Genomic DNA, 27,529 nt, shown 5'->3' with positions numbered 1-27,529 from the left:
AAGGGATTCACTCAAAGCAGGTCTCCCTTTCACTGGGGTGGCCGTGCAATGTCCCCTTTGTACCAGCCCACGCAGGAGCCTCTATGTATAAAACCGGAGGGAGGAACAGAGGTGGAAATGGCTTTCAAGCAAGGTGTCCATTTTAACAAGCTGGGCTACTAAAAATATCTTCTCAAAATTACAAATCGGGATGTGTTGCTCAGTTTGTAACATTCTAAAGAGGAAACTTCATGGCAACAGGAACAGGCTGCCCTGCATTCATGCTGTGTAAATGGCACAGTGCAGCTTTAAGCCACAATTTATTCTAGCAAATGCAACGGGGCTTCAAGCGCTTGACAGGCTTGCGGCTCTGTGATGGAAAGGAAAATATGGCCTCAAAAAAGTTTCTGTAAAAATTCATTCAAAAGGTCGTAACAAATGTTAAGTAGGAATTTCTTCAACAGGTGACTCCACCGATTTTGTTTCAAGGTCAACTTTAGCATGAGCAAAATCCTTAGCATCAATAAACATACACAGACCACACAGGGGTTTGGGGGAGTGGGACGGGCGGAGGGCTGAGAGGGGCTCTGAACAGAAGAGTCTGGGGGCTCGAGTCCTTCCAGACTCCTCCACCAGTTCCCACATAAATGGAAGGTGTCCCCTATACATATCACCCAATGGCTTTGTGCTAAAGCTGGGCTATTAACACTACTGTATGCTGCCACCAGGACTTCCAGGGAGAAAGTAAAATGGTTGAGCATCATTCTGCTTAACTGTATCGGAGAAAAAGCAGGGATTCCTGACCCAGCCCTGACACTGCATTTACTAAAGTGATAGCAAGACCAGTACACAGCAATAAGATGGGAAGCTTACAGTCTCTGTTATTGTAATGGAAACAAGAAAATCTTCAGAGATGGTTAAGCCTTGACTTGCTTCCAGGCTTTGGGACTGAGCACATGGGGTCCTCTCCAGCGACCTCTCTGGACAGTTTAGGAGTGGCCGCAATGAGAGCCCCACCCAGTCATCTTCAGCTAGAGGAATGGTGGCAGACACACAAGATCTTGACAGCAAGCAGGGGGAATAAGGAGTGTAAGGGAAGCAGGACATCAGAGTTCGGAGGGAGAACGTAGAATGTCTCGCAGCGGCCTTAAAAAGCTGTAGCTTAAAATAGCAAATTAAAATCAGCTTTCGTGCTGCATCTCCTGTTATTCCCAGAGTCCCTGAGAGTCCCTAGAGGGCAGAGCCTACTAGAAACTAGAAGGGAGGCAGTATCTTCATCCAGCATCCTACCTGCTCCTGAGCTAGCGAGTAGCTAGGCAGGAAAGTGGGTTACCGATGTCTTTTCAGTTCATTATGGAACTAGGTCAGTGACTCGACTCGCTCCATGTGGCCACTGGATACAGTAAGAATTCACTAACCCAGAAAACTTGCACTTTGGAGCAGGGGGAAGGAATGTAGAGCCCTTGCCTCTGGAACTCAGTGCTACAGAGCCAGAGTTCAATGACCATTAGTGTATGTCTACCAGTTAGAGAGCACATAGAGATCATGGCAAGTATCACACTGCCGCTCCACCATGACCTAAAACAGGGGGGTCTCAGCCTTTCTTTCTAAGCACCCCCCTCCCCACAACATGCTATAAAAACTCCTGTGCCACAGTAACTGGTTTTCTGCATATAAAAGCCAGGGCCAATGTTAAGGGGTAGCAAGCAGGGCAACTGCCTGGGGCCCCAGGCCACAAAGCTACATTGCTCAGGCTTCAGCCCCGGGTGGTGGGGCTCAGGGTCCTAGACTTCAGCCCCATGTGGCGGGGCTTCAGCCTTCTGCCCTAGGCCCCAGTGAGTCTAGTGCTTGCCCTGCTTGGCGGCCCCCCTGAAGCCTGCTCGCAGACCCCCAGGGGGCCCTGGTTGAGAACCACTGACCTAAAACACTCCCATTGACACTGACTAAAATCAAGTACACCCTTCTGGTCTCACGCCACAGGCCTTCTTGGGGAAGATAAGGATATTCGCAGAAGATGGTCTGAAACCTGGGCTGAGATACCAAACAAAAATCGAATTGACAACCCAACTGTGCAAATGTCGGGCTTCTCCTCCCCGCAGAGCATATGGACAACTCTAAACTGTATCCACACCTGACGTGGAGGATGCGCATACTTACTCCATAGATGGAAAGCGAGGAAATCGCCCAACTGTGACTGTGGAATGGTGCCAACTTTCGGACACATCACGGATGACTGCGCAATCCATGCTCATCCTGGAGGTGTCGTGGCTAGCCACATGGCTACTCCCTCTGCTCTGGGATGGATAAGAGACCTTAAGATGCCATTGCTTTCACTGTTCCACTCTTGCCATAGGAAAGAAGAAGGGTATGTCTACACTGCATGTGAAGGTCTGACAGTAGCACGGGCAGGCATGCCCATCTAGCAAGCACTGGTAACAACAGCAGTGTAGATGTGGCAGCATGGGCTTCAACATGGGCCAGCAAGCCAAGTATGTACCCAGGATCCCCGCTGACTTGGGAAGCTGGGAACGAGCGACAGGGGATGGATCACTTGACAATTCCCTGTTCTGTTCATTCCCTCGGGGGCATCTGGCACTGGCCACTGGCGGAAGACAGGATACTGGGCTAGATAGATCTTTGGTCTGACCCAGTAGGGCCGTTCTTATGTTGTACGCTGGTTGTCCATACCGCCCCATCTATGCGGCTATTGTTACCTGTGCTAGCTAGATAAAGAGGACAAAGTAGAGGAGAGTGGAGGCCCGACAGGCTGGGTAAGCAAGAATGTTTGATAGACAGCTGTCCTATCTAACGGGTGAGTTAACATAAAATTGTACCTCTGCCTAAAGCAGAACACTAGTATAGTTTATACATCAGTATCCCTTATAAATATGTATCACATTTTGAAAACAGGAAAAACACACAGGTAAACATACAACAGCAAGTTTTCAGCCAAACCTAATAGGGCCTCAGTAGCTGGACCTCAGATACAGCATCTAAATGCTGGTATCTTGCAGACCTCAGGTAATACAAAGCAATATGCATTAGACAAGATGCTGGGTAAGGGAAAAGGGTCCAATGTGAGCTTTTCACAGCATTCACAAGGCATTTAAACGCACAAACCAGGCTTAAAGCAGTGTTTGGGTAAGTTAGAGCCAAAATCCTAAGAGTAAAGGGGTTTTGTGATTGTGCTTTAATATTAACTGTTCACACAATTTTTAAAGATTTCAGTGAAAAACTATTTTTCTAGATTTAACCACCCCCCCGGATGGTGATGTAACCCCAAGCGTGACAACTTGGTGCTAGTGTAGGAGACAGAGAGAGACACTGACCTCTCTCATCTTACAGTGCCAACGGAGTAAAATGCAAAGAGTAAACAGAACCAATGGCTGATGATTAATTCAGCTTCTAAAATGATTTCTGCTTTGACAAAGTAATTGTCACCATAGCAAACGGCATCTTACAAGACTGTTAGTCTGAAAGGGTCCTTTTAATGCTAATGCCAACAAACTTGGCAAAGGAACTCTGCTAAATGCTTCAGGACTGAGCCCACTGAAGTAAATAGGAATCTTTCCATCAATTTCAAGTGTCTTTAGCTCCTAGCAGCTTTTTCTTGAAATTGTAGAAACTGCAAGCTCATTTAGTGAAGCTACTATGTATATCAGGCATGCTGCAATATTTAGGCACAGCAGAAAAAGTTAAGCAACATTAACTTGGGATTTATTGTGTGTGTAAATTACCTCTGCATGGCAGGCATAAGGGTAATATTAATAGGCAAACGCCTCCACCTAGTCATTCATTTGAGCAGATACACTGAGGACTTAGTCTCAGTGTCCTTGGGAACTTTAGCATGCAGATTCCTTACACAATAAGCTGCACAATGCAGGTTTCATGCATGCAACATCAAGGGCTCAATCCTGCTTTCTGGTGCATTGCATACAGCAGCACTGCTCTTGAAAGTTCAGCTATTGTGTAAATCGCAGATGACTTTCCAAGATAAGCAGCAGCAATGTGTGTCATACAACCAGGCAGGAATGAACCCAACCTGCTTGGTAAAATTTCTCTGCAGAAACATACAGCTTCTTAAACATTTCTCTGCAGATTTGCAGCCCAGGGTCTAAAGAGGGTGTCTGCGGTGCCATGTAGTGTTAGACGGAAATACACCAATACACAGAAAACTGCTGAGATGACCAGAGCATCACGCATGTCCTTATGTTTCCAGCATGACTCAAGTGCTAGATCAAAAAAAGCCTCAAGTGTTCCTTTTATTTTTAAAATTAAAGAACATCTGAAACTGTTAAATCCTAGGGCAAAGATTTAAAGAAAAAAGTTCATCCCCTGGCTGAGAGTTCATTACCAATTTTAAACCTAGAGCTTTTCTCCTCCCAACAGCAAATTAATAAAGCCACTGCAATTAGACTGCACTACAATGGAAACCGTGACACTTCACTATTGTCCTGCCAACAGCACTGCTGTCATAAAGCTACTTATGAGTAAACATTACTGCATTTAGGTGGTTCTCTACCATTGTCAGTAATGCCACCTAGTGTTACAAATGTATAACTAGGCCTATGTATTGTAGGGACTGAAGTAACGTGCAATAGCTGCTGTGCTGACAGCAGACTAGACTGGGAAAATAAAAATCAAATGTCTCTTTTGTTAAGCTTTTCCCCCTCTAAATTAAGTTTTTCTGATTCGCCTTTGGCAAATCAAAGCGGGTGCTTACAGCCTAACATTAGAACTTTCTTCTGCCCCAGCGAACGGTTGCAGATGACAGCAACATGTTCAGATCCAATCAAGTTGCTGTAGCAACGAAATGCTGATTATCCAAATCTGTTCAGAAAGCCTCCAAAACCTGGTTGCACACTTCACCGTGTAAATTCTATCCTCAAGCTCTTGCTCAAGAGTCTGGATTGCTAGATACCAAGCGCACACATAAGGTGCAAGAATGCAAACAGGTGGAAGCCCTGGTCTCACTAGTGTCTAAGGGAGCGGAGTTCCTGCTGATTTCTTTTGGTGCCTGTACTGCGTTATAATTCACCTGAGTCTTGCTGGATATACAGTGTGGTTTAATAGAAGAGTTTGTTTTTCAGAATCAAAAATACATTGTGAGGAAAAGCCAAAAAATCCTCAATTGTAAAAGCCAAGGCTTCCCATAGTATGCTCCAGTGAGTGTTAGACACATACCCAACTGGGTCCATGGGTCCTGATCCAAAGACTCACGTAGGTTTTTGAATTAGACCACTATTCAGTTTCACACTGCACCTGGCTTTATAAAACCAACAGGCAGAGGTGAGAAGCAGGCAGAACAAACCTAGAGGGCAGTGCAAAATTACGTATTTTTTCATAAGAGGAAGTTGGTAAAAATAGTGGAACCAAGATAAGGAGAAGAGAGAAAGTTTAACCGTTCGCAGGTGTTTGACGGCATAATTTGTATTTATACTGTACAATGCACAGGAAGGAAACCCTTCTTAATAAACTGCTTAGTTACCCAGAAAGCTTCTCACGACTCTCACCCACAGCTCAAATGGTAAGACCCACTGCGCCTCTAGTGATCAATGCTTGGCATATTATATATATATGCTGATTACCCCTCCAAAGTGCTATATGAACCTCAGTTAAGGGGAAGAAAATGAATCTGAACACAGATCTGGTTGAAAGAGGAACAGTGTCCCAAGGGAAGAGGAGGAAGCCCTGTTGTTCAAGTCATTGACAGCCAGAAAAGGGCAGTTTTCCCGCTCTGTCATCTTAGTTTTCCAGGCTAGACCTGGCCTATATTTTGAACATTAAAAATCAAACAGAAACTCCCTTCACTCCAAAACCCCCTTTTGGAGCTTTGTTGTCCAGCCTAGAGTAAAGAGGGCATAAGCTCAACTTGTTCCCCCTCTTTGCAAGTACACCTTAATGCATTTATGATACTCTTTCCATCCCACCCCGAAGAGTCACTTCCAATTTGGTTACAGTGCCACCGACAAGACACCAAGACAGGCTCTTCTCTTTCCTAAATATGAGAACCGAACAGGAAGAATGCACTGGAGTTCTTAATCAACACTATTAAATGAATTGCAATGTTCGGCCAAACAAAATAAAAGGAGCAAAATAAGTAGAGATATCTGTGATTCCAGTGAGGGTTGTGTATTTACTGAAAGATGGAACTGTCAGTGTTTACTACTGATGAAAAAGCTAACAAAAAAAGTCACTGTAATCTAGTCAATTTCAGAAAGTGAGTTAGTAATATCAGATGTTCTACTTGTCCTTGTGACACTCTTGTCAGCTTCTTGGTTTAAAGACAGTCTCATTTTTAAAATAATTTATCCTCTCTGCTGTTGCTGGATGAAAGACCCACAAAAAACCAACGGGCTGGGGAAACTGAATACAGGAGAAACAGTGAAACAGAGTACATAAAATGCTGTAACATGCACAAAGTAAATGGGAGAAGTTTTCATTTTTGTCTACTCTTGTAATAATTATAACCTTGCATGTTAATTGGAGGCAGACTTAAGTATGCTTTTGAGTTGATGGTGTCTATCTCGGATAGTCAGCTCTTCGTTTCTAACCCAGAATTTTTAACATTACCAGGGACAAGGAGAAAAAAAATACAAAATCAGGTTCGCAAATAACTGTTGTCTATCTTCCAAAAGATATGTCCACAGCTTACCGTGGCTGTAACTTTATCCCAGTCTGTTACAAAGGCACGAAATCCTTCTCCAAACAATGTACCCGCTGTCCTGTGGAAAGAGAGCAGCAGTGTAAGCAGCGACTTTGGAGTAGAGGCAGGAAAGGGGGAAGGATTTTAAGTTTGAAGGACAGAATTGCAAGCAGCTTACAAGATTACTCCAGTTTCCCTGATGACTTTCTTCAGAACCAGTCAAAGCTAACAGAGCTCACCCAGGAACCCAAACATACAGGGCAAATATATTTATAATCGTCTGGTGTATATGGGATTAAATCCAGAAGAGCTTCTGGACCAAAGCTAATATGTTTATTTTTTACTCACTTCATTAGAGTTGAATGATAATAAAATTTCATGGTTACTTAGCCATTCTAGATACCTTCCAGCCAAGAATCCTAAAGGACTTCATAACAGTCAATGAATTAAAGCTGACAATACCCTTGTGAGGTAGGTAAATTTTATGTTTGTTTTGTAGGTGGGGAAACTGTCTCAGAGATTAAGGGTGAAACCTCCTTTCACTGGAGCCAATGAGAGTGTTGCCAAAGATTTTCACAGAGCGAGGATTTCCCCCCAAAATGATCAGGTTAAGGTCACGTGGTCTGTTAGAGAACTCAGTCTAGAATGCAAGTATCCTGGCACCCAAAACATGACTAACCACTAGACAATAGTTCTCCCTTCCACTACACTATCCACCCTAATCACACCTAGAGATAGGGAAACAGCAGTTTTTAATACGCTACCTTGGGGCAGAAAATGAAGGAACACCAGCAATAACAATCTTTCCCTTTAAACTTGTGCCAAAAAAAACAAAAAAAAAACCAAACCCAACCAAACTCCAAGGTTTTTTATACAGCCCATTTGATGGGGGTGGTGTGAGGCAGTAGCAAGGTGACCAACTCCCCTCAGCTGGTTTGCACGTACTTGAGGGAATCTAACACCGTCTGGCGATGCTCAGCAGCTTTCAGGCGGATCTGCTCCCGAATGAGATCTGCGTTCTCACGCTCAGCCTTTGCGCGGGCTCGCACTTCCGCTTCAATACGCAGCATCTCATTCTTGTGCCGCAGCTCCATCTCCCGCTCCACAGTGGCTTTAAAAGAAACAAGGGGGTGGGATTTTACTCTGGGCTTTATCCCAAAACCCAGCTTTTGGGAGAGGGGTAAATATTATCAGCTTTGCTACATGTCAGATGCGTGTGACCTGACGACAGATTTCAGTGACCACCAGCCTGCCCACAAAAGGAAGCAAATCAATACAACAGCATGAAAGCTAAGTCTAGGAATCTTCCCTCTAAGAACAAGGAGATGGTCATCTCTGTAATATTTAGGCAGGAGTGCACCAAGAATTATTATTGCATTCTGGGAATACGTTACCAAGAGAATACACTGAATACATTTGTTCAGAGAAGAGCAACAAAAATAATCAGGGTGAGTGTGACATCAGAGAAAAGAATAAGAAAACTGAATACAGACTGGTAGAGATTGGCTGTGCAAGGTCAAGGGGGAGATGGTAACAAACCTAAGAATGTACACGCCCAGGATGTGCAACTAGGAGTAATGGGATGAAAGTGAAAGGTCAATGTAGGCGGAGTTAAAGGAAAAACATCCCCCAGGAGTGAAATCTACTAGACTACGGACAGGATTGGTAGAACTCCATTTTTATTTTTTTTCAATTCCAAAATTCTATATCCATTTTTATTTTTAATAATCAATTTTTAATTATTGCTAGTTGCTGGAAATTAAGGGTTGTAGGGTTGAGGGTTTTTTAGGGCAGCGCTGACAGCGAGGCTGCAGAGGCTCCATGCACAGCAGAGGAGCCCAAGACACCCAGGCACAAGGTGCAGGAAGGCTGTGGTCCTGCAAGGGTGGAGCGGAGACCCCAGCCAGGACTCTGAGGACGACAAGCCCTGCTCGCAGGGGGAGGCCACCATGGTGCTGAATGGCTCTGTCCCCAGCTGGGAGCCCTCTGCCGATCTGCTGTCATAGGAGTGAGGACACAGCCAGTGCCAGTGGTGCTGCAGAGGGATCTCTGACCTGCTGCAGGGCCACTGACATCCAATCCCTGCAGGCGCCCGGGGGAGGCTGCACTCCCAACAACTGTCACCAATTGATATTTTTTCGTTGATTTCAGCGTGTCAGCTGAAATTTATATGCCAACAGTTATCAATTTAAATCAAATCCCGCCAAGCCTAACTATGGAACAATCTCCCAACAAGGCCCAGCATTTGAAATACTTAAAATTAGAGACAAACACTAGAGGATGCATTAGAGGGGACAGTACTGTGCTGGACTGCAGCAGAAGGAACTGGATGACTTCACAGATCTTTTCCACTTCTAATTTCTACGTGCCTACAGAAAAAGCCAGGTCACAAACAAGACAGGCTAACAAGATACTTAAAATCGACACTGGATTTCAAGTGTTAATGCTCTAGAGAAGTCCTAGCCAAACACCCGATTGATTCTAATGTTTCCTGATAAAATCCTGAGGGCAGGAAATGCAGGAGTGCTGCATTACCTACAGTATTACTAGACCAAGAAAGGTTGGTGTATTGCAGTGTTCAGCCACTGGAAGCCACACTCGAGTACTTTTATTTAAACAAAGGCTCTCTATAGAAGTTTAGCCTTTCACAGAAATGAGCTACAGGCACCAGCAACTCCAAGAGATCTACAAGAATACACAGTAAACTGGGGTTTAAATCTACCCTGCACTGTCTGTCTGTGTGGACACTGCCCACATGCCCTAACAGTTCCATAATGCACTTTGATCTACTCTGCTTTGGAACAGAGTAGATCAAAGTGTACGAGGGAACTGTTAATGTGTGTCAGCAGGGTCCACAAGGACTGTTAGTTTGCAGCAGGCTAGTGAGGGTAGATTCACATCCTGGCTTGCCGTGAACTAAATGTTCTTGTAGACCAGGGGTGGGCAAACTACAGTGCGGGGGCCACATCTGGCCCTCGAGCTCCAGCCAGGGGGCGGGGTCTGGGGCTTGCCCCACTCTGCGTGGCTCCTGGAAGCAGCGGCATGTCCCCGCTCTGGCTCCTACGCGTACGGGCAGCCAGGGGGCTCCGCACATGGCCAATGGGAGCTGAAGGGGCAGCGCAGCAGACAGAGCAGCAAACAGAACCGCCTGGCCATGCCTCCACGTAGGAGTCGGAGGGGGGACATTGCGCTGCTTCTGGGAGTTGCTTGAGGTAAGTGCCGCCCTGAGCCTGCACTCCTGACCCCCCTCCCGTGCGCCAACCCCCTGCCCAGATTCCCCCCTCCGAACCCCTCGGTCCCAGCCTGGAGTACCCTCCCACACCCTGAACTCCTCATTTCTGGCCCCACTCCAGAGCCCACACCCCAACCCCTAGTTGTGAGCATTCATGGCCTGCCATACAACTTCCATATCCAGATGTGGCCCTTGAGCCAAAACGTTTGCCCCCCGGTGCAGACAAACCCTAAAACCAGCTGTGATTTAGCTGCTGCTTGCAGATCCTGCATTATGAGCCCTCTAATAGCCTACCAGTCAGTATGTACTAGTACTCCAAATACAGTTCAGAGGTTGCTCTGAATAGCCACTTAATCCCCAACCAAAAGGCGGAACTGAAATATCACATTACCTCGCCTCATTGCTTCCTGCTTCTGCACAGATTCCTCCTGCTTCCTCAAGTTCTCTTCATTAAGGAGTTGCTAAGAAGAAGAGATCACATCAGAAGATGAATTAGGTTGGGAGAAAAGGCAAAACAGGAAGATGGAAAACTGTAGTTTTCACACACACTAGCTGTTTTAAGATCGCCAATCAACCTAATACACATGCAGACCTAAACATTACAAATGCTCTGGAAAAAAAAATACTTAAGAATTAAATATGTTCTTCCTCCCAAAACCCACAATCTCATGTTCTCCCAGCTACTTCTTGCACCTTTGTCCTATTTGCTGTCAGTTGCTTTTGCATCAGACCTGCTAGGCTTGGAATGTAGTAACCCTGAGGCTGTGCAAAAAAATCTAAGCTCTCCCATCACAGTGGTGCATAGCATCAGTCACTGGGTTATGAGGGTGGAGCATAATTTAGCATCATTACTCCTAGTGAAGTTAACACAGATTGGCTAAGCTCTCAGCAGTTTTAGAAGATGGAACATCTTACCTGCTGTCGCAGCTGCTCTTCATAGCGCTGTCTTGCCAGTTTGTCCTGATATTGGGCCCTCTTCAAAAAGAAAAGAGGAAATGCAATAAAAACCCTGCTCTAATCAGCAAACAAGACTTGAGTATAAGAAGGAAAAGAGATCAGCATTTGAAATAGAACACTGTCAATGTGTTAGACAATCAGTCCTAGACCAGTGCCAAAAAAGCTCTGCTGGCTGAAGATGTAGGGCAGAGGGGGTTGATACATATAAAATTAGGGCTCGTGACAAATGGCAAGGATGTTGAACCTTAAAAACCAGTTTGTCAGCAATAAGAATGAAAGCTGAACTGCATTTCCCCAATTTTAGCATTACTGTCCCAAGAGCTGTTAGAACCCACTGATACACCCCATCAAAAAGCTGCTCAAAAGCCAGCTCATAAAAAGAAAAATAGTTTGTCAAATTCTGGGTTAAGATGGTAATTTCCTGAGATCTCTTTCCAAAGGGTTAGATTCCAGAAGACTTAAGAGAAACAGGGAAAATTAGAGGCAATCTGAGATTGCACTCCAAGTAATTTAGGATGCATTTCATTGTCTAGCCAACAGATATGCTGGGTAAGCCAGTAGTTTTCAATTTTTTTCATATCATGACTGATACCTGCAAGCAAGGATGCATCCTAGAATGTTTTACACCAATTCCCTGCAGCACTTAAAGAAATTCAAAGGCAGAGCCAAGGAACTGGTCCAATTTACTGGATTCTTTAGGGTGTCTTAGGGTCTGTTACAAGCAGCTATGCAAACCAGTGTCAACAGAACACCAGAGCTGGGGAATGAGGCAGATTCAACTGGGGATGACCTCCCCTTAGGGACCGCAACCCCCAGGTGGAGAATAGCTGGTGTAACTGAATAAGCCTCTCATGGTGTGTTTCCCATTCCAGCCAGCACAACAAGCCAGCCATCATGTCTGCTAGTTTCCCCAATTTTCCTTACTGCTTGATGCTGTCTGGTTTCTTCACTTAGTGTCTTTCTTCTCTCATCTGCTTGTACCCGGATCTGTTCGTTCTTCAGCTGTTCAATGGCTGCCTCGTATTCCTATGAGAAATGGGCCAGCATACGTCAGCTTAACACAAAAGCCTCCAGAGGGCTACAAATGATAACCATATTCTTCAAAATAGGTTTCTAATAGGTTTCGGTTCCTCAGCGGGGTAAGGCAATTCTTAAGACCAGGGATCATATCTGATTTTGTGTTTTGCAAAGTGCCACGTACACTTACCGTGCTATATTAGAGGCTCAGACACCACAAATTAGGTACTGGGAAAAGAAACAAATGTATTGCTGTTGTGGACAAAGGATATTCTGGGAGCTACAATACCAATACGAACCACAAAATATCACAAGTTCTTAGCACGGACATAAACCCTGTAAAAGAGCAGAAATTAGTCTGGCTGCAATGCTGCATTTCCAGACTCTCTTTTTTATAAATCAAATGAAGTAATGAAAATGCAGGGAAAGGCAGTGTACTAAAAGTGAACTCCTCTGTGCAAGAAGAAATCAAAATAGCCAAGGCAGATCGTTAGACAATGAGGGCCAAAATCCATCCAATGAAGTCAGCAGAGCTGCAGTAGGCATGAATTTGATCCTGAGGCTCAACATACCTTAATTTTGGACTGCTGCTCCATTTGCAATGTCTGTTCCTGCAGCTGAGCAAGACTAAGAGCATCTTTTGCATGGCCTGAAATTAATAAGGTTGTTTAAGAACTTATTTCTGCAGTATTAGATCCTACTTTTCTAAGCAAACTTGGTGCTGGTGAAAGATGTCACGCTTATGGCTCTAGAAACTGAAGTTTTCCGTCCACAAAACTTTCAGTGTCTAGGCATTTTAAACACAGTCGTCCTATGAGGACCACAAGTCAAAAGAGCATTGAGCAACTGATTGCTTGGTGTAACCATGTGCAAGAGGTGCCTGAAAGCAGCTGCCAACTCCAACTATTTCCCCTATGTTTAAAGAAACAACACAGTGTTGAAGGCATTAGAGAAAGATGTTTCGTATGTTATGTTCCAAAAATTTGTTGCGCCCCCGCACTTCTGGCTAGGAACCTTCATCATCACCCTCAAATGCTCCCAACTCTTACAGTAAGGAAGATCAAAAACATTCCATGGCTATTTTATTCCTCAAAAAGGAGTATTTCAGGGCTCAAAACTGTGTGCGTTATAATTTGTTAATTTACACTTTATCATAATGAGGTGCTGAACCAAACGCATGAATGGAAATGGGGAGGGGGGCCTGCTCACAGGACAAAGAGTCTGCCACTTCTAGGTCATAGATCTGAACCTGATGCAGGCCAGAGGTTGCACAAGGTTATTAGCAAAAAGAAAAGGAGGACTTGTGGCACCTTAGAGACGAACCAATTTATTTCAGCATAAGCTTTCCTGAGCTACAGCTCACTTCATCGGATACATTCAGTACATCTGATGAAGTGAGCTGTAGCTCACGAAAGCTCATGCTCAAATAAATTGGTTCGTCTCTAAGGTGCCACAAGTCCTCCTGTTCTTTCTGCGAATACAGACTAACACGGCTGCTCCTCTGAAACAAGGTTATTATTAGTAGCCGATGGCGGCTGGCCAGCCTGTGTGAATTCAGCCGGTGGGGGGCTCAGCCCAGGTTTTAACAAAGCAGCTTCCACCAGCAGAACGATCGTTACCACCGCCCGTCTCCGCAGAAACGCGAAGAACGGACAGTCGCAGAGGCCAAGCGCCTTTCCCGGCGCAGACGAAGTCTCTCCAAAGCAAGGCAGAGGCAGGCGAACTGAGCAACCTCACCACCAGACTCGGAGTCCCCGGAGCTGCGATTTCAGGCTCATGGCAGCGGCGCCTGGCCTGGCCCGGCCCGGCCTGGCCTGGCCCGGCCCGGCCCACGCTGGCAGGGATCCCCCAGCCACGTGCCCTCCCCCACGGGCCTGCCGCGCAGCCCCCACCGGCCGGGCTATGGGGCACTCGCCCTGGCAACGGAGCAGCCCCTCCCGCCGCGGCTGCGGGCCCCCTCAGTCCCGAGCAGCCCCCACTCACGGGAGGCCTCCAGCTCCCGGGCCGCCTTGGCCGCCCGCTCCAGCCCGGTGGGGTCAAAGTTGCTCCATTTGTCCTTGGGCGTGTTCCGGTCCCCGGCTCCGTCCCCCGCTGCGGGGCCCCCGGCGGAGGGAGGGGGCGGCAGGGCCAGGCCGGCCCCGCCCGGGCCTGCGTCCCCCGCCACGGGGGGAGACCCCCGGTTGAGCCCGAACAGCCACGACATGGTGCCCGCGCCGCCGCCGGGAGACCAGCCACACGCGGAGCGGCCGCCGCTTCCACCGCGCAGGCGCGGCCCCGCCCTCCCTGCGCCCATTGGAGCCGACCAGCCGGGCATCACCAGCGCGTGAAACTTCTCGGGAGTTCTGATTGGTGAAGCTGGGAATGCCGTCTACACGTCCCGCGGAGAGGCACGTCCTAGGTCACGTGAGGCCTTTCCCTACTTCCGATTGGTTCGATGCTGGAGTGGGACTCGAGGAGGCGGCTCGGAAGAGTAATCCGATTGGTTATCGAGACCGCTGAGGGGGCGGGACTTCGAGGTCAGGAGGGGAGAGGAGAAGGGGCGAACGGAAAGGCAGCGGGGCGGCGCTTCCGCCTAGCAACGAGAGTGTTGGGGGCGTCGCTAAGGAGGGGGAAGCTGCCGGTGCTGGACATGGCGGAGCGAGGGCTGCGGGTGCGGGGCCGCGGAGCCCGGATCAGGTGCGGGGCGGGGCGGGGCGGGGCGGGGCCAGGGTGGCGGGACTCCCCCCGGGGGACGGGCGGCAGGAGCCACCGGGGTGTGGTCCCCTTGGAGGGAGGAACCCCAGGGGTGTGAGCCCCTGCGGCGGGAGGGGGAGGAAGGAGCCCGGGGGGAGTGTTACCCACCCCGCAGGAGCGGGTAGGAACCCCCAAGGGGTGATCGGGTGGGGGGGTCCCTGGGTAAGTGCATCAGAGGGGTCGCCGTGTTAGTCTGGATCCGTAAAGGCGGCGGAGAGGCCTGGGGCACCTTCTAGACTCACCGAGGTGCTGGAGCATGAGCTTTCCGGGGTGACTCCCCGCTTCCTCGGCGGCACGCAGTGGAAATTTCCAGAGGCAGGCATAAATATGCAAGCCAGAATCAGGCTGGGGATAAGGAGGTTAGTGCAGTCAGGGAGGATGAGGCCCTCTTCTAGCAGATGAGGTGTGAACGCCAAGGGAGGAGAAACGGCTTTTGTGGTTGGCGAGCCAGTCACAGTCTTTGTTTCCTCCTGAGCTGAGGGGGTCAGATTTGCAAATGAACTGAAGCTCCGCAGTTTCTCTTTGAAGTCTGGTCCTGAAGTTTTTTTTTGCTGCGGGATGGCTGCCTTTACATCTGCTCCTGTGTGTCCAGGGAGGTTGAAGTGTTCCCCTACAGGTTTTTATATATAGCCATTCCTAATATTTGATTTGTGTCCATTTATCCTTTTACGTAGGGACTGTCCAGTTTGGCCGATGTACATAGCAGAGGGGCATTGCTGGCACATGCTGGCATAGATTACATTGGTGGACGTGCCCGTGAATGAACCGGTGATGGTGTGGCTGATCTGGTTAGGTCCTGTGATGGTGTTGCTGGTGTAGATATGTGGGCAGAGTTGGCATCAAGGTTTGTTGCATGGATTGGTTCCTGAGTTAGAGATACTATGATGTGGTGTGTAGTTGCTGGTGAGAATATGTTTTAGGTTGGCAGGTTGTCTGTGGGTGAGGATTGGCCTGCCTCCCAAGGCCTGTGAAAGTGAGGGTTTGTTGCCCAGGATGGGTTGTAGATCACTAATGATGTGTTGGAGAGGTTTTAGCTGAGGACTGTATGTGATGGCGAGTGGAGTTCTGTTGGTTTCTTTCTTGGGCTTGTCTTGCAGCAGGAGGCTTCTGGTTACACATCTGGCTCTGTTGATCTGTTTCCTTATTTCCTTGTGTGGGTACTGTAGTTTTGAGAATGCTTGGTGAAGATCTGGTAGGTGTTGGTCTCTGTCTGAGAGGTTGGAGCAAATGCGGTTGTACCTCAGTGCTTGGCTGTAGACAATAGATTGTGTGGTGTGTCTGGGGTGGAAGCTGGAGGGCCACCCCCTGGGTGATATGGGCCTCCCAGAGAAAGGGGACATGAACCCCGGGAGCGCTTCCAGGAGACAAGGGGGTATCAGCCCCATGGAATGGCCTCCACAGGGGTGGGGATATGAACCCCCAATTGAAATGTGCAAAGTGCGAGCCCCAGGGCGCTCCTGCTTTATTATAATACTTTGCCCTTCTCTAGCTCCTTCTAACCAAGGTGCTCAGCGCACATTAATGAGCTCACACCCATCACCGTGAGGTAGGGGAAAGTACAAAGCCTAGTTACAGCTGAAAAAGCTAATGCAGAGAGGAAAGGTGATTTGGCTAAGATCCCACAGCAGCTCAGTGGCATGGCAGGTATTGAACCTAGGAGTCTGGGTTTCCCACCCTTGGCTTTGAGTCTTACACACATTATACTGTAGAAATGGGCGGATTAACTTTTTCATTAATTCTCAAAAGTGTGAATATGGTAATTGACCTGGCAGTGATTGTTTCCAGCAACAGGTAAGCAGCATTGCTTCCCAACAAAAGACAGCAGAGAATGTAAAATTAATTTACTGTGAAATAGAGTCAACCTCTTGTAAAAACAAATAAATAGTTCTGCAGAATTTCTGTTCATTTATGACAGCAAAAATAAGGTAAAGAGAAAGATAATTTAATAATGATCAGGGTTCCTTCCAGTGTCTGGAATCCAGCCAGCTAGACCAATGGTGCGTTAACTCCCATGTCCCAGTTCCTGCAGCACTGGAAAAGACAGCTAAGATCTAGTGACTAAAGGGAAAGTTTCAGAGGAATGAAAAAATCCCTACCAAAGCACCTGCTGATCAGCTCATACCTGTAAGCTTGAGGCTTGAAAGTCTTTACAATATTTATTTTAGCTTGTATCACTAGAGGTGCTATTTCTGTTTATGCGCACTTTAACAACGCTTTTTAAAAGGTATCCTGGATAAAACAGCAGAAATGATAATTGAATGGCACAGATCAAAACTAGCAGCCTTTGGAATGGGTGAAAGTATTTACAGAGTATAGAAACTAAGACAATGAAGGAAAACAAACAGTCTATGTTCGGAGTGATCTGGAGTCTGCTCTCCGATAACCAGCTTTTCACCATTTCAACTCCATTGACTTAAATTAAGTTCCTAGTAATTTACATTGGTATAAGGGAGAGGAAGCAATTCAAGTCTGTTTCTTTCTTTCGATTTCCACAATAACCACCTATTTCAGAGGACAGATACCACTGGAGGCTGCCATTGTCAGAGCCTGTGTTAGACGTAGTTCACATCTGAATATAGACTATTATGCATATTTAGACTACAGTGGACACTTCCCACCAGTTTCAAGAGTAACACAAACATACACACAACCTGTTATTAAAATTAATACAAACACTCAACGCTTTAAAATGTTTTCTTTTTTCTTTAAAGAGAGAAACCAAACAAATTCCTTAGCAGCACCCAGAAAACTACTACAACTCACCGTCTGAGCCTCAAAGGACCGGAAAAGAACCAGACACTGCACAGCAACTGGGAAGGAACTTCATTATTTAAAAAACAAATTGGTAGGATATAATATAAATCCTGATAAAGTCACCGCTTTGACAGTGGATGCTCTCTTTTTACATAGTATATCTTATCATCTGGAAAAGACTGTGGGCCCTATTCAGGTTTCAACTAGTGTAAATCAGGAATAATTGCAATGGAGCCAACCAGTGTGAATGACATCAGGATAAGGACCACTTTATTTAAGCTATAGAAGACCAATGTTCAAAGGATCTCTGTCATATTTGTGTGTATTTATCTTAAACATACAGAATATAGATCTTTTAAATCCAAAATGAGAGCAAATATATTTTACCAAAGGATTTAAAAATTGCATGAAGTGTTAACTCACTTAATGTTGCCTGTATTTTGCATCTAGGAGAATGGTGGTGTTTTTTTGTTTTGTTTTTAAAACAGGAAGGAGGGGTGCGGCTAGTGGTCTAAACATCAGAACTGACAAACCTAGATTCTCTAGGGCAGACACAGACTTGGCTAGATTTAATCGGTGCTGTATGTATATAGGACCCGATCCTGCAAATACTTACTACTGGACCTCGGGCGTGCTACTAGAAGTACTCCTGGGGAGACTGTGGCACCACTCACAGTAGTAAACATTATAGTCAGTGGTTAGTGTTTGTAGGATTTGTCCAATAGCATATGAAGTGCTTTGAGATCCTTTGGAATGCAAGTCCCTAAGAGATGTAAAATTATTGGGCCATATTCTCTGCTACTATTTTTATGAAAGATTGTGCTTTAAAATGAGAATAATCCCAAACTACCACTAGTTAGCCTCAAACTGACTACATCTCATCCAGATTTTTCTAGGGTCAGTTCTCAGACGTCCAATACTTATCCCTGACTGCCTTATTTATAACACATTGTATAACGTCCACCCCTTAAGGGTAGAGCTGTGTGCCACAATACGTATAACATACAGAATAATTCTTCTATCCCTGTGGGGCTGTGAAGCTTAGTTTATAAAGTGCAGTGAGATCCTTTGACAGAAGTACGTATACTACGTTATTTCTGCTCTGTGCTAACAATAGCTACTGATAATGTAGAGCAGTCTACAAGTATAATTAATAGCATTTCCTAAATAAATGCATTTTTTCCCCACCTAGAAACTAGCTTATCTCCATATATAGAAGAGAGTCCCAGCATTGATGACTTAGAAGAAAGTTTGCGGAAACTTAAAGTTCAGGTGGACAGTTTGGCCTCAAGTCTGAGTTTTGACCCTCATCAAGATTATGCCATAGATTCTGGCGCTACAGTCAACTTGAGCACTTTCAATTCTACGTGGCCAAGATTTCATAATGGGACCTATGCAGAGGCAGACACTGGAGATGCACCAAAGCAATCTGCAGAGTCAGAGTGGTTTCTGAACCCAAGACATCTAGTCAAACCATTGGGAGAGTATCCAGCACTAACAAGCTTAGGCCTTCCTACATTCTCCACATCACCCATCAACTGTGTGCCAGGGCTCCTGGGGAGTGAGATTGCAAGTAGGAACTATGTGCCATCACTGGATCTTGCACATACAGAGTCTTTCCCAGTGAAGCTTGGTGCTCCTCATGTGATTGGAGTCAGGTCATTGTTGCCCCCTAAAATCCCGGTGCAGGATCGCTCTCCTGAAAGGTCCCTCTCCCTTGATCGTTCTGGGACCAACCGATCCCGTTCATTCTCTCCGGCTCCCAAAAGAAGCCGGTGGCTAAGATCTCGCTCACAGTCACCTAGACCCATCTGGAGACCAAATTCTGCTAAGGCAAATGCCTGTGCCCAGCCTCCACCGCACTTTGGCAGGTCCAAGTCCAGCAGAAAGAAAACGGCTTCAACCAGACAATCACGATCCAGAATATACAAACCAGGAGCCCTGGCTGCCAGGTCCTGTACTCCAGCCAGGATGAATACAAGGGGAACACTGAGCTATTCTTGGAGCCCTTACAGTCTGCCCTCCACCGCTGTATCCTCACCAACAGCTCAGGAGATTAATGAACGGTAAGAAAAGGCTTGTGCGGACATTCAAACTTTCCAGGAGTTCTTCCTGTCAGTGTGAGTCCAGACCATGTTACTAGATAACTATCAGATGTAACTTTGGACCACATTCCACACTGGTTTGTCCAAACGGTGTAACACACACAAGAAAGTACATTATATTCTCTGCTGCAGTTTCCACGGTATGCATCCGATGAAGTGAGCTGTAGCTCACGAAAGCTCATGCTCAAATAAATTGGTTAGTCTCTAAGGTGCCACAAGTACTCCTTTTCTTTTTATATTCCCAGGCTACATTGTAATTTGGTTTTTAATTTGTTACCTTAGGGCTTGATCCAAAGCCACTGGGAGTCTTTCCATTTGATTTAAAATGGATTTTGGATCAGTCCCAGGAGAACGTAGTTTAAAACCAAACAACCAACCCGAAGTCAGAATTTTACCGTAGCTTTTAATGTAACATCACCTCTGTAGCCTTTTTTATTAAAGTGAATTTAGTAATGTTGTATTACACCATCCTGGGTTCAGCTGTGGTGGCTACAGTTTCAAGCTCAAAAGAGCGAAAGTCACCTCTGCTACTTGCTTCAGATTTAGAGCCTCTATGTACACCTAAAGACCCAGGATAGTGACCACACAGACATTCACAAGTACAAGGGCTAGTCTGTTTTACAAGTTTTATTATAGTTACAGTTAAAGTTATGATTATCCATGTATATAAAATTCTATAAAGACCTATGCACAAGTTAGAAATATAGTCATACTCCTATTCTTAAGGTCTGATGGATGTCTTGCCAATTGATCATCAGAGGGATGGTTCCTGCTGGAGTTTTCCTGTAGGGAACTCTTTTTACCCAGTCTGGGAGCCCTCTTTCATCTTGTGATTCTGACTTCACTTACATTCCGCATATATGGATGAAGGTGTCCATCCTCTTTTTCCTTATTTGTATTGTGTCCCCCAAGAATATTGGGGTGTCCCATTTTTCATAGGTTGTTTGTAGTTCCTTTATTCCCATTAGCATTGATGCACATAGTGCAAGCTTTGGTAAGGGCCTGTGTTAGAACAATATGACTACCGGGTATCTTGTAGTCAAAACTTACTCTTCAGGTTAATTGTTCACAATACCACCCACTGGTACATCTTTTCCCATAATCTTGTGGCATAAGTAAGTGACCAAAAAATGACCCTATATCAAGCATTTTTTAAGCCTGTGACCTAGTATGGCTAAGTATGACATCTTCCAGACCTCAGGTTGTGGGCCTTGCATGTCAGCCCTGCTTACTTCACTACCTAATGCATACTTCTCACTTCTTCTAAATACTGATCAATCTTATACTTCTAGAATGCTACAACGTAAATCTTTTTAGCACAGAATGATTATGTATGACACAACACACAAGTCATGAATGATCAAATGAACCAATTGGCCACACCACTCATGTGATGCTCTCACCAGTGTCACTGGAGGTGCTAATTAGTGCTTTCAGAGAAGCGGTTAGTGGAGGATTACCTATGTTCTAAGCAGTCGTTCTCATGATGTCTTGTGCTTTAGAGCTGTATTTAGTACATAAAAACCCTATGGTGTGTGTGAGTCAAGCTTGCTTTATACATAACAGACTTACACAAAACCCTGGAAATGAAGTTAAAGCTTCTAACATGACATTTTTTACTTCTTTACTCAGAGACACACCTCTCTGCTAGAACAAACAGCAAAACATGACACACCTTTAACTCTGTCCCAGTAGGGATGTCAGTCTTCCAGCACTCCCTTCCTCAAACTCCGCATCACCATAAACAGCCGGATGTCCCCTAATCCTTTATCTGGAAAATCACACATGTTTGGGGGTAAGGGGAGCTGGAACAGTCTAGCGATTTTTGGATGCCCAGCTTGAGCCACCTTAAAGGGGCCAGATCTTCAGAAAATATTGAGCACCTGCCCTTTGAAAATCCATTTGGGCACTCGACAATTGTAGCAACTAAAGTCACTAGTCACTTTGGGTCACAGTTTGTGAAATGCTTTGAATTCCCCAGCTAAGAGATGTTATAGAAATGCAAGGGCTTGTTCTTGTTGATCGATCAGGTTTCTGCAGACTCTTGCAGAAGGTGCTGTTGGGAGGTCCCTGATAGAAATGTCCCCGTATCAGAAGGAGCTGGCTCGTCTCAGGCTAGAGCGCCTGCGTGTGGAGGAGGAATGGTTATTAGAACTAAAGAGGCAGCAAGAATTGGAGCGAACTCGGGGTCCAAAACCAAAGTGGTAAGTGCAAATCCTCAACCTTGTGGGTAGCCCAAGTGGCCAGGCTGCACGCTGGGTTTCTCCAAAGGAGAAAGGGTGCTTGGACCCAGGTCAGCTTAAAACTCCTTGGCTGCAACCTCACATATAGTCTGGTGGGGAAATAACTTCACAATTCACTATAATGCTTCCAAAATACTTCACTCTGTCATCTAAAACCAAGCCAATCGCCTCAGGACTAAGGTTTCAAACCTTGACCTCTGCAGGGCCCAGTATTGTGAGCCAAATGGATCTGTGCATGCATGCACATTTTGTGGGTGCAGTTTGGTGCCGGGTTCTGAAAATGTAGGAGCAGCTATTGAACCAGCAGAGGGAGCACAAGCTAACTAACAAACCTGTGAATCTGAAGCATTGATGATGCTAACAGTCATGGAGTAGCCATCTCCTCCTCTGCTCTGTGAGAAATGGCAGGGGGCGCTCATGGGAGGAGGAAATCGGTATCTGCTAAAGAGTAAAGTCCAATCTTGGTGTCTGTAAAGCAGGAGAGAGTGTATTGTTGTTTTTAACATAAGGGGAAGTACTCCAGGATCTCAGCCATGAGGGTCTTATAAGTACCTGGATAGATAGTGGGAGATTTATTATTGCGCCTCTTAAAGAGTTTCCCAGAGTGAGGGTCACTTGGTCCTGCATGTCTGTTAGTGACTTGTGTCCTGTCTCCCATGAGGGTTCTATAACATCCTTCTAAATTGGGCCCCGCCCAAGGCAGGGTTGTAGCACATTGAGGCCGCCTGTAGACTTAATGAACTTCTTTTAATCCACTCTCATGTACGGCTCTGTCTGATCCCCAGCTGGGATGATGCCACAGAGTACCCTATGCATCACACCAGGGAGTCTTAGGGCATCCAGGAGAGAAAGGCAGGATGCTGGAGAGGCAAGATTCTCTGCACACAGATATTTGGGGTTGGAGTCAGATCTTTTTTTGGGTCCAGGCATTGGATAGGTTTGTGTGTTGGGCGGAGAGTCACCAATACAAAAGTAATGCTACTTTATCATGACTTCCACCCTGGCTCAGCTGAAATTGGAGCTTGGAAGATTTGGGGATAGAAAGAAGAGTCCAGAGGACAAGGCATATTTGGGAAAGAACCATTTATGTGGTGCCTGCCCCCCTGTGGCTTTTATTATTATTCCCGTCTCAGAGCCTGTCCAGTACTGTTGCTTCTCTTTTCTAGGTATGAGATGAAAAACTCCCAGTTTCATTATGAAGCCCACAAGAGTAACGAGTTGCTGAGGAACAGCCAGGACTTGCAGTCTGTATATAACTATAGGCAGGAACTGGCAGCAATGTCCAAGGAATTCCAACAGCATTTGAAACCTGCTCACCTGCACTCTCTCTAGTAATAACAAAAATGCATGGGAAGAGCTCTAACCAACCTGTGCTGGTAGGAGATGCAATCCGAGACTCCAGCCTGTGAATTCTGGAGGCCCATGTGCTGTGCTTAATGAAGAGGAAACAAGATGGTGGAGAGGGGAATTCTTTAGACCCAGTAGCCTATGGGCCAGTTCCACTCCAGTGCAACTTCACTGCCTTCAGCGCTGAAGTTGGCTTATTATCGTAAATAACAACTGACTAAATCACTAATGCTATTATTCACCTCTGTACTAAGGGCCAGCAGAAAATCTATGTGCTGGCCTTCCGCACGGGGGAGAAATCTTACCCTATGAGGAATTATCCCAAATCAACTTCCTTGCAGTATAAAAGAGCCTTTTACTGAAGTGGAGGGGAAAGGATTGAGGCAAGGGAAAAGTTAAGAGAACAAATCTATGGAAAGATTATAACGAGAACCACAGAAACAGCCCTAAAGCCCTAGTTGTCAGATCCTGCAGCTTGAGATGATGGGGGGAAAAAAAAAACTCCGAACACAGCATTGATTGGCTCGGACACATTGATAAATAGCATAATGGCATTTGTTCAGCCTTTCCACTGATGGTGGCCTCTCTTTTCAACACTTGCTTCCATCAAAGCGCAGTTTCAGAGCGACTCCTTGCTCTTTTTTGCAGTTTCCTTCATTCTTTCTTTAATCCCTTCTGTAATTAGCTGCCGGCTAGTGGAGCATTCCAAAAGCAGCAAGCTGCCCAGGTTCAGCTGCAAACAAAAGGCGCACTGGTTCCTGCAGCTACTTACAGATGTTCTCTGCTGCATGATCCCAAGGTGCAATGCAGGCCGTTCTGGAAGCCAAGACAATGGCAGGCTGGTAGGTTGGTTTGTTTTGGAGATTTTAGCCTGCAGTGTCCATTATTTCCACAGTTTACAAGCAAACAGCCTAGGGATGATCCATCTCTGTTCCCTAAACAATATAATTAATTCTACTTTAACAACTTTCTAGTTAACATTTTTAATTTTCCAACAGAGGCCTTAGAATATATTGATTGTTTTAATAAAACTCTGTTAACAGTGATCATTGCTAGCAATCACAGGGGGACATTAGTAGGCCTTGGTTTGGAGCACCTCAGCTATCCAGCACAGATAATCTATTTGCTACACTGAAGGCAAAATATTCTGAACTATTACAGAGGGGATTTGGGAATAGGGACTAATTTCACAAGCACAGAAGGACCCAAATAAAGAAGAAAAATGTCATCACTCTCTCCCTAGCTCATTTTGGTCTGACATAAACAAATTGGCTAGTTCACTACTGGAGATATCAATGATTGCTATTATTGTTTACCTCTCCTGGGGAAGCAACTATTTTAGCCTGCCAGTTGAACACTGGGAAAGTGACAGAACTATTCAGAATACTGTTACTTTGTTCAAATCCATTCCTGTTCATTTACAATTGCATTGATCTGCCCTGTACAGTACAGAAAGATACCATGTTAGGAAACAGATCACATCCCTTTTCCCAGTAGTACCCCTAGATAAACTGAAATGTTTCAAATTAAATTTACTTTTCATTGTTTATCCTGGTTTAGTTTTTGCATTTCTGTGGGGGCATGAAGTGATCCATGTCAGTTTCACATTCTGCTTCTCCTGTATTAGCACAATGCTGCTGTGCTTGGTAGGTAAATATCACTGGGAGGTTGAAGTCTAAACAAAAAAACTTAAACTGAACTAAAACTCCAAATAATCTCTCCCCATCCTCCACTAAATCACCCCTCTCCCAAAACCTAAACACTAAGCCACGCTTCCTGACTCCCATAGCCTCTCAGAGCCAGTAACAGCCACATGAGAAAGCAAACATCTTTACATGGGAGGCTGCATAGTCCAGTGGCTAGAATGCAGGACTGGGCATCAAGAGAGTTTGTTTCTTTTCTCAGGTCTGCCACTGACTGGCTGCGTGAGCATGGGTATGTCATTTTGCCTGTCTGAACCTCAGTTTCCTTATTTGTCAAATGTGGGTAATGATAGAATCATAGAATATCAGAGTTGGAAGGGACCTCAGGAGGTCATCTAGTTCAACCCCCTGCTCAAAGCAGGGCCAATCCCCAATTTCTGCCCCAGATCCCTAAATGGGCCCCCTCAAGGATTGAGCTCACAACCCTGGGTTTAGCAGGCCAATGCTCAAACCACTGAGCTAGCCCTTCCCCCACAATACTTACCCTCCTTTGTAAAGTGCTTTGAGATCTGGATAAAGAGGACTATATAGGGCCTAGGGATTATTGCCACTTGGTTGGGCGATGGATTTGTCGCCTAGAATTTAAGCTATAGGGATTCATACTGTACATATGTAAGATTTTCTGACTTAAGAGATGGGTGAAATCTTGGCCCCAGTGAAGTGAGTGGCAAAACTCACCCAGGACTTCAGTGAAGCCAGGATTTCACCCTACGTTTTGGTAGCACGAGAAAATGATCATTGTTAGGGTATTCTCCATAGTACACATGGGTTAGAAAGAGTAGGCCAGTCTAGGTGCCTAACTAGGGATTTCGGAGCTTAACTTTAGTTATCTGTGTTTGAAAATGTGGCTCATTACATCTTGGTTTGAAAGTGGTTCTCTCTCATCTCGCTAGCTTGTAAACCTGTTCTTCCCTTTCAAGTGATCATTGTTCTCTTGTGGGATGACTGTTTTGTAGAAATTCTGTATAAATGAGAAACGTGGATGATTAATAAAATATTGCAGATTCTACCTCATGAATAGCCAATATTCCAAGGGTCTGGATTTTGCTGATTCTTGAAAGATGAATGAAATGAGGCAGCAAACAGCCCAAGTGACAACCACTGGGATTTTTAAAAGAGTGTATGGGTCTAAGGTATTCCACTCCCATTGAATTTCCATGGAATATGGGTGCTTAAGTCCTTTTGACACCTTTGCAATCCCATCCAACATACAATTCTTTGGAAAAGAGAATATATGCAACATTTATGTATTGCACTAAACCACCTAATGTGCGGTTATGGTCACAAATGACCAGCAATAGTGACCCATCGTCTGCATTGGCTTTACATCTCCAGCAGCTGCATTCACTCAGAGAATTTTGCCCTGTCTGTTCCAAATCTAAGCCAGAACTCAAAACCAAAATTTTCTTCCTACCCACACTGGAAACTGAATACATGACCTGGGGGGAGGAGTGCGGGGGGGAAATCAAGTGGTGTCCTTTCTGCTTTGTACATAAAACCTGTGGCATCAGAAGAGGGATGGGTGGGCCTTTTTCAGGCAAGTGGTTGTGGATTATAAATTTACATGCAGCGTCACAAAGCGTGCCATATTTACTCCTAGGGAAAATGCTGTTGCAATGTGTGTTGAAATAAAGAAGATTCTCTTCTCACATCTTCAGCTGACCCTCAGGCTCTCCTCCCAGGCTTTAGGAGATGAGCTGTTATCGATTTTCTCTTCTAGTTTTCCTATGCAGATGCTGCATTTGCATGGGATTGGTCCTCGGTTCATTTGAAGGCAATGCTCCCCCCAGTCATGCCGTTTGGGGGTGATGAAGGAGAGAAAGCTCCCCAAAGGCAGAGGCCAGTAAGTTAGGCAGCGCTCTCATTTTCAGGTCATCTGCAAATGTTTCTTACCTGCCAGTCTGGTTCCTCTGAAGATTTTAAAGGCTGGGATTTAATAACATCCTTCATGGCAGAATGCTGGAAAGAAGCCATCTGTCCCCCTTTGGCTGTAGCACAGCCGGCCGCTCCCCCATCAGAGCATGCAGAAGCATTGGCTTCAGCAGCTGCGTATGGTAGGGACTCACGGTGCTACAGGAGAAAGTACAAAGGGGAACCCTGAACAAATGCCATTGCTCTTGGGAGCCTTTCATCCCACACATTGTCAGAGCACTTTCCTGGCAGGCTGAACACTTCCCCCTGGCCTGTGGGAACTGGTCCAGCTTTTATACCCCACAGAACTATTTTCTTCTCCTGACCAATGACAACAAACCCTCCCTCCCGCAGTCCCTTACCCCACCCCTTCTTTCAATAAATGGGGGAAGGCCCTGTAGCTCCATTAAAGTCAATAGAACAATGCTGATGGATGCCAGCTGAGTACCTGCTTCAGTAGCCCTCTGAGCAAGCGGGACCTCCCTGCTGCTTGGAGACAATTGCTCAAGCACATAAGCCAGAGCGCAGCTTCCCTTTGAAGTATGCTTGAGCCTGGGATGTTACAAGGAAAAGCTGCAAGAAGAATTCACCCCAGAGCAGCAGGGTTTGTTGTGAGTTAAGAACACAAAACCACCAGAGTTAAACTCTAGAGCTGGGGCCAAATACACTGGCTTTTCCTGCAGAGAACAGCTAAGAACATATCCCTGGGTAGACTGCGATGTTTCAGCTTGGAAAAGAGATGACTAAGCGGGGGGGATATGATAGAGATCTATCAAATCATGACTGGTGTGGAGAAACTAAAGAAGGAAGTGTTATTTACTCCTTCTCATAACACAAGAATTAGGGGGCACCCAATGAAATTAATAGGCAGCAGGTTTCAAACAAACAAAAGGAAGTAATCA

General features: G+C 45.8%; 2 protein-coding genes across 4 annotated transcripts in view; one reads left to right on the top strand and one right to left on the bottom strand.

Moving 5' to 3' along the window:
* The window catches only part of ATAD3A (ATPase family AAA domain containing 3A), a 67,645-nt gene extending 53,568 nt beyond the window's left edge, over window positions 1-14,077 (bottom strand). The window contains exons 1-7 of one of the 2 annotated variants that reach the window (XM_048825162.2): window positions 13,815-14,077; window positions 12,404-12,480; window positions 11,739-11,840; window positions 10,773-10,832; window positions 10,249-10,318; window positions 7,571-7,736; window positions 6,635-6,704 (exon numbers count right to left, since the gene is read on the bottom strand). In XM_048825162.2, coding sequence (XP_048681119.1) covers window positions 6,635-6,704; window positions 7,571-7,736; window positions 10,249-10,318; window positions 10,773-10,832; window positions 11,739-11,840; window positions 12,404-12,480; window positions 13,815-14,034 — 765 coding nt within the window. In that variant the 5' untranslated portion in view covers window positions 14,035-14,077. The remainder of the gene's footprint in view (window positions 1-6,634; window positions 6,705-7,570; window positions 7,737-10,248; window positions 10,319-10,772; window positions 10,833-11,738; window positions 11,841-12,403; window positions 12,481-13,814) is intronic. The other variant, XM_048825161.2, reaches the window with a different exon arrangement.
* Window positions 14,078-14,385: 308 nt separating this feature from the next.
* LOC125624464 (uncharacterized) lies at window positions 14,386-25,730 on the top strand. 2 transcript variants are annotated; one of them, XM_048825181.2, is made up of 5 exons: window positions 14,386-14,507; window positions 17,276-17,409; window positions 18,511-19,384; window positions 21,454-21,627; window positions 22,833-25,730. In XM_048825181.2, exons 1-5 carry the CDS (start codon window positions 14,461-14,463, stop codon window positions 22,996-22,998), a joined length of 1,395 nt encoding a protein of 464 aa, XP_048681138.1. In that variant the 5' UTR covers window positions 14,386-14,460; the 3' UTR covers window positions 22,999-25,730. The 2 variants fall into 2 exon arrangements, with proteins under 2 accessions (XP_048681138.1, XP_048681137.1); XM_048825180.2 differs by lacking the exon at window positions 14,386-14,507 and adding an exon at window positions 14,725-16,355.
* Window positions 25,731-27,529: the final 1,799 nt, after the last annotated feature.

This window comes from Caretta caretta, chromosome 18 (assembly GCF_965140235.1).
Source record: "Caretta caretta isolate rCarCar2 chromosome 18, rCarCar1.hap1, whole genome shotgun sequence".
NCBI lineage: Eukaryota > Metazoa > Chordata > Testudines > Cheloniidae > Caretta > Caretta caretta.
This window is presented reverse-complemented; position numbering and strand designations above follow the sequence as displayed.

Coding starts and splice junctions, on each gene's coding strand:
- LOC125624464 (XM_048825180.2), top strand. CDS start 16,276: ATGGGCGGATTAACTTTTTCATTAATTCTCAAAAGTGTGAATATGGTA. Junction 16,356..17,275: donor GTGATTGTTTCCAGCAACAG/GTAAGCAGCATT, acceptor TTTTCTTTAAAG/AGAGAAACCAAACAAATTCC. Junction 21,628..22,832: donor CGGGGTCCAAAACCAAAGTG/GTAAGTGCAAAT, acceptor TCTCTTTTCTAG/GTATGAGATGAAAAACTCCC.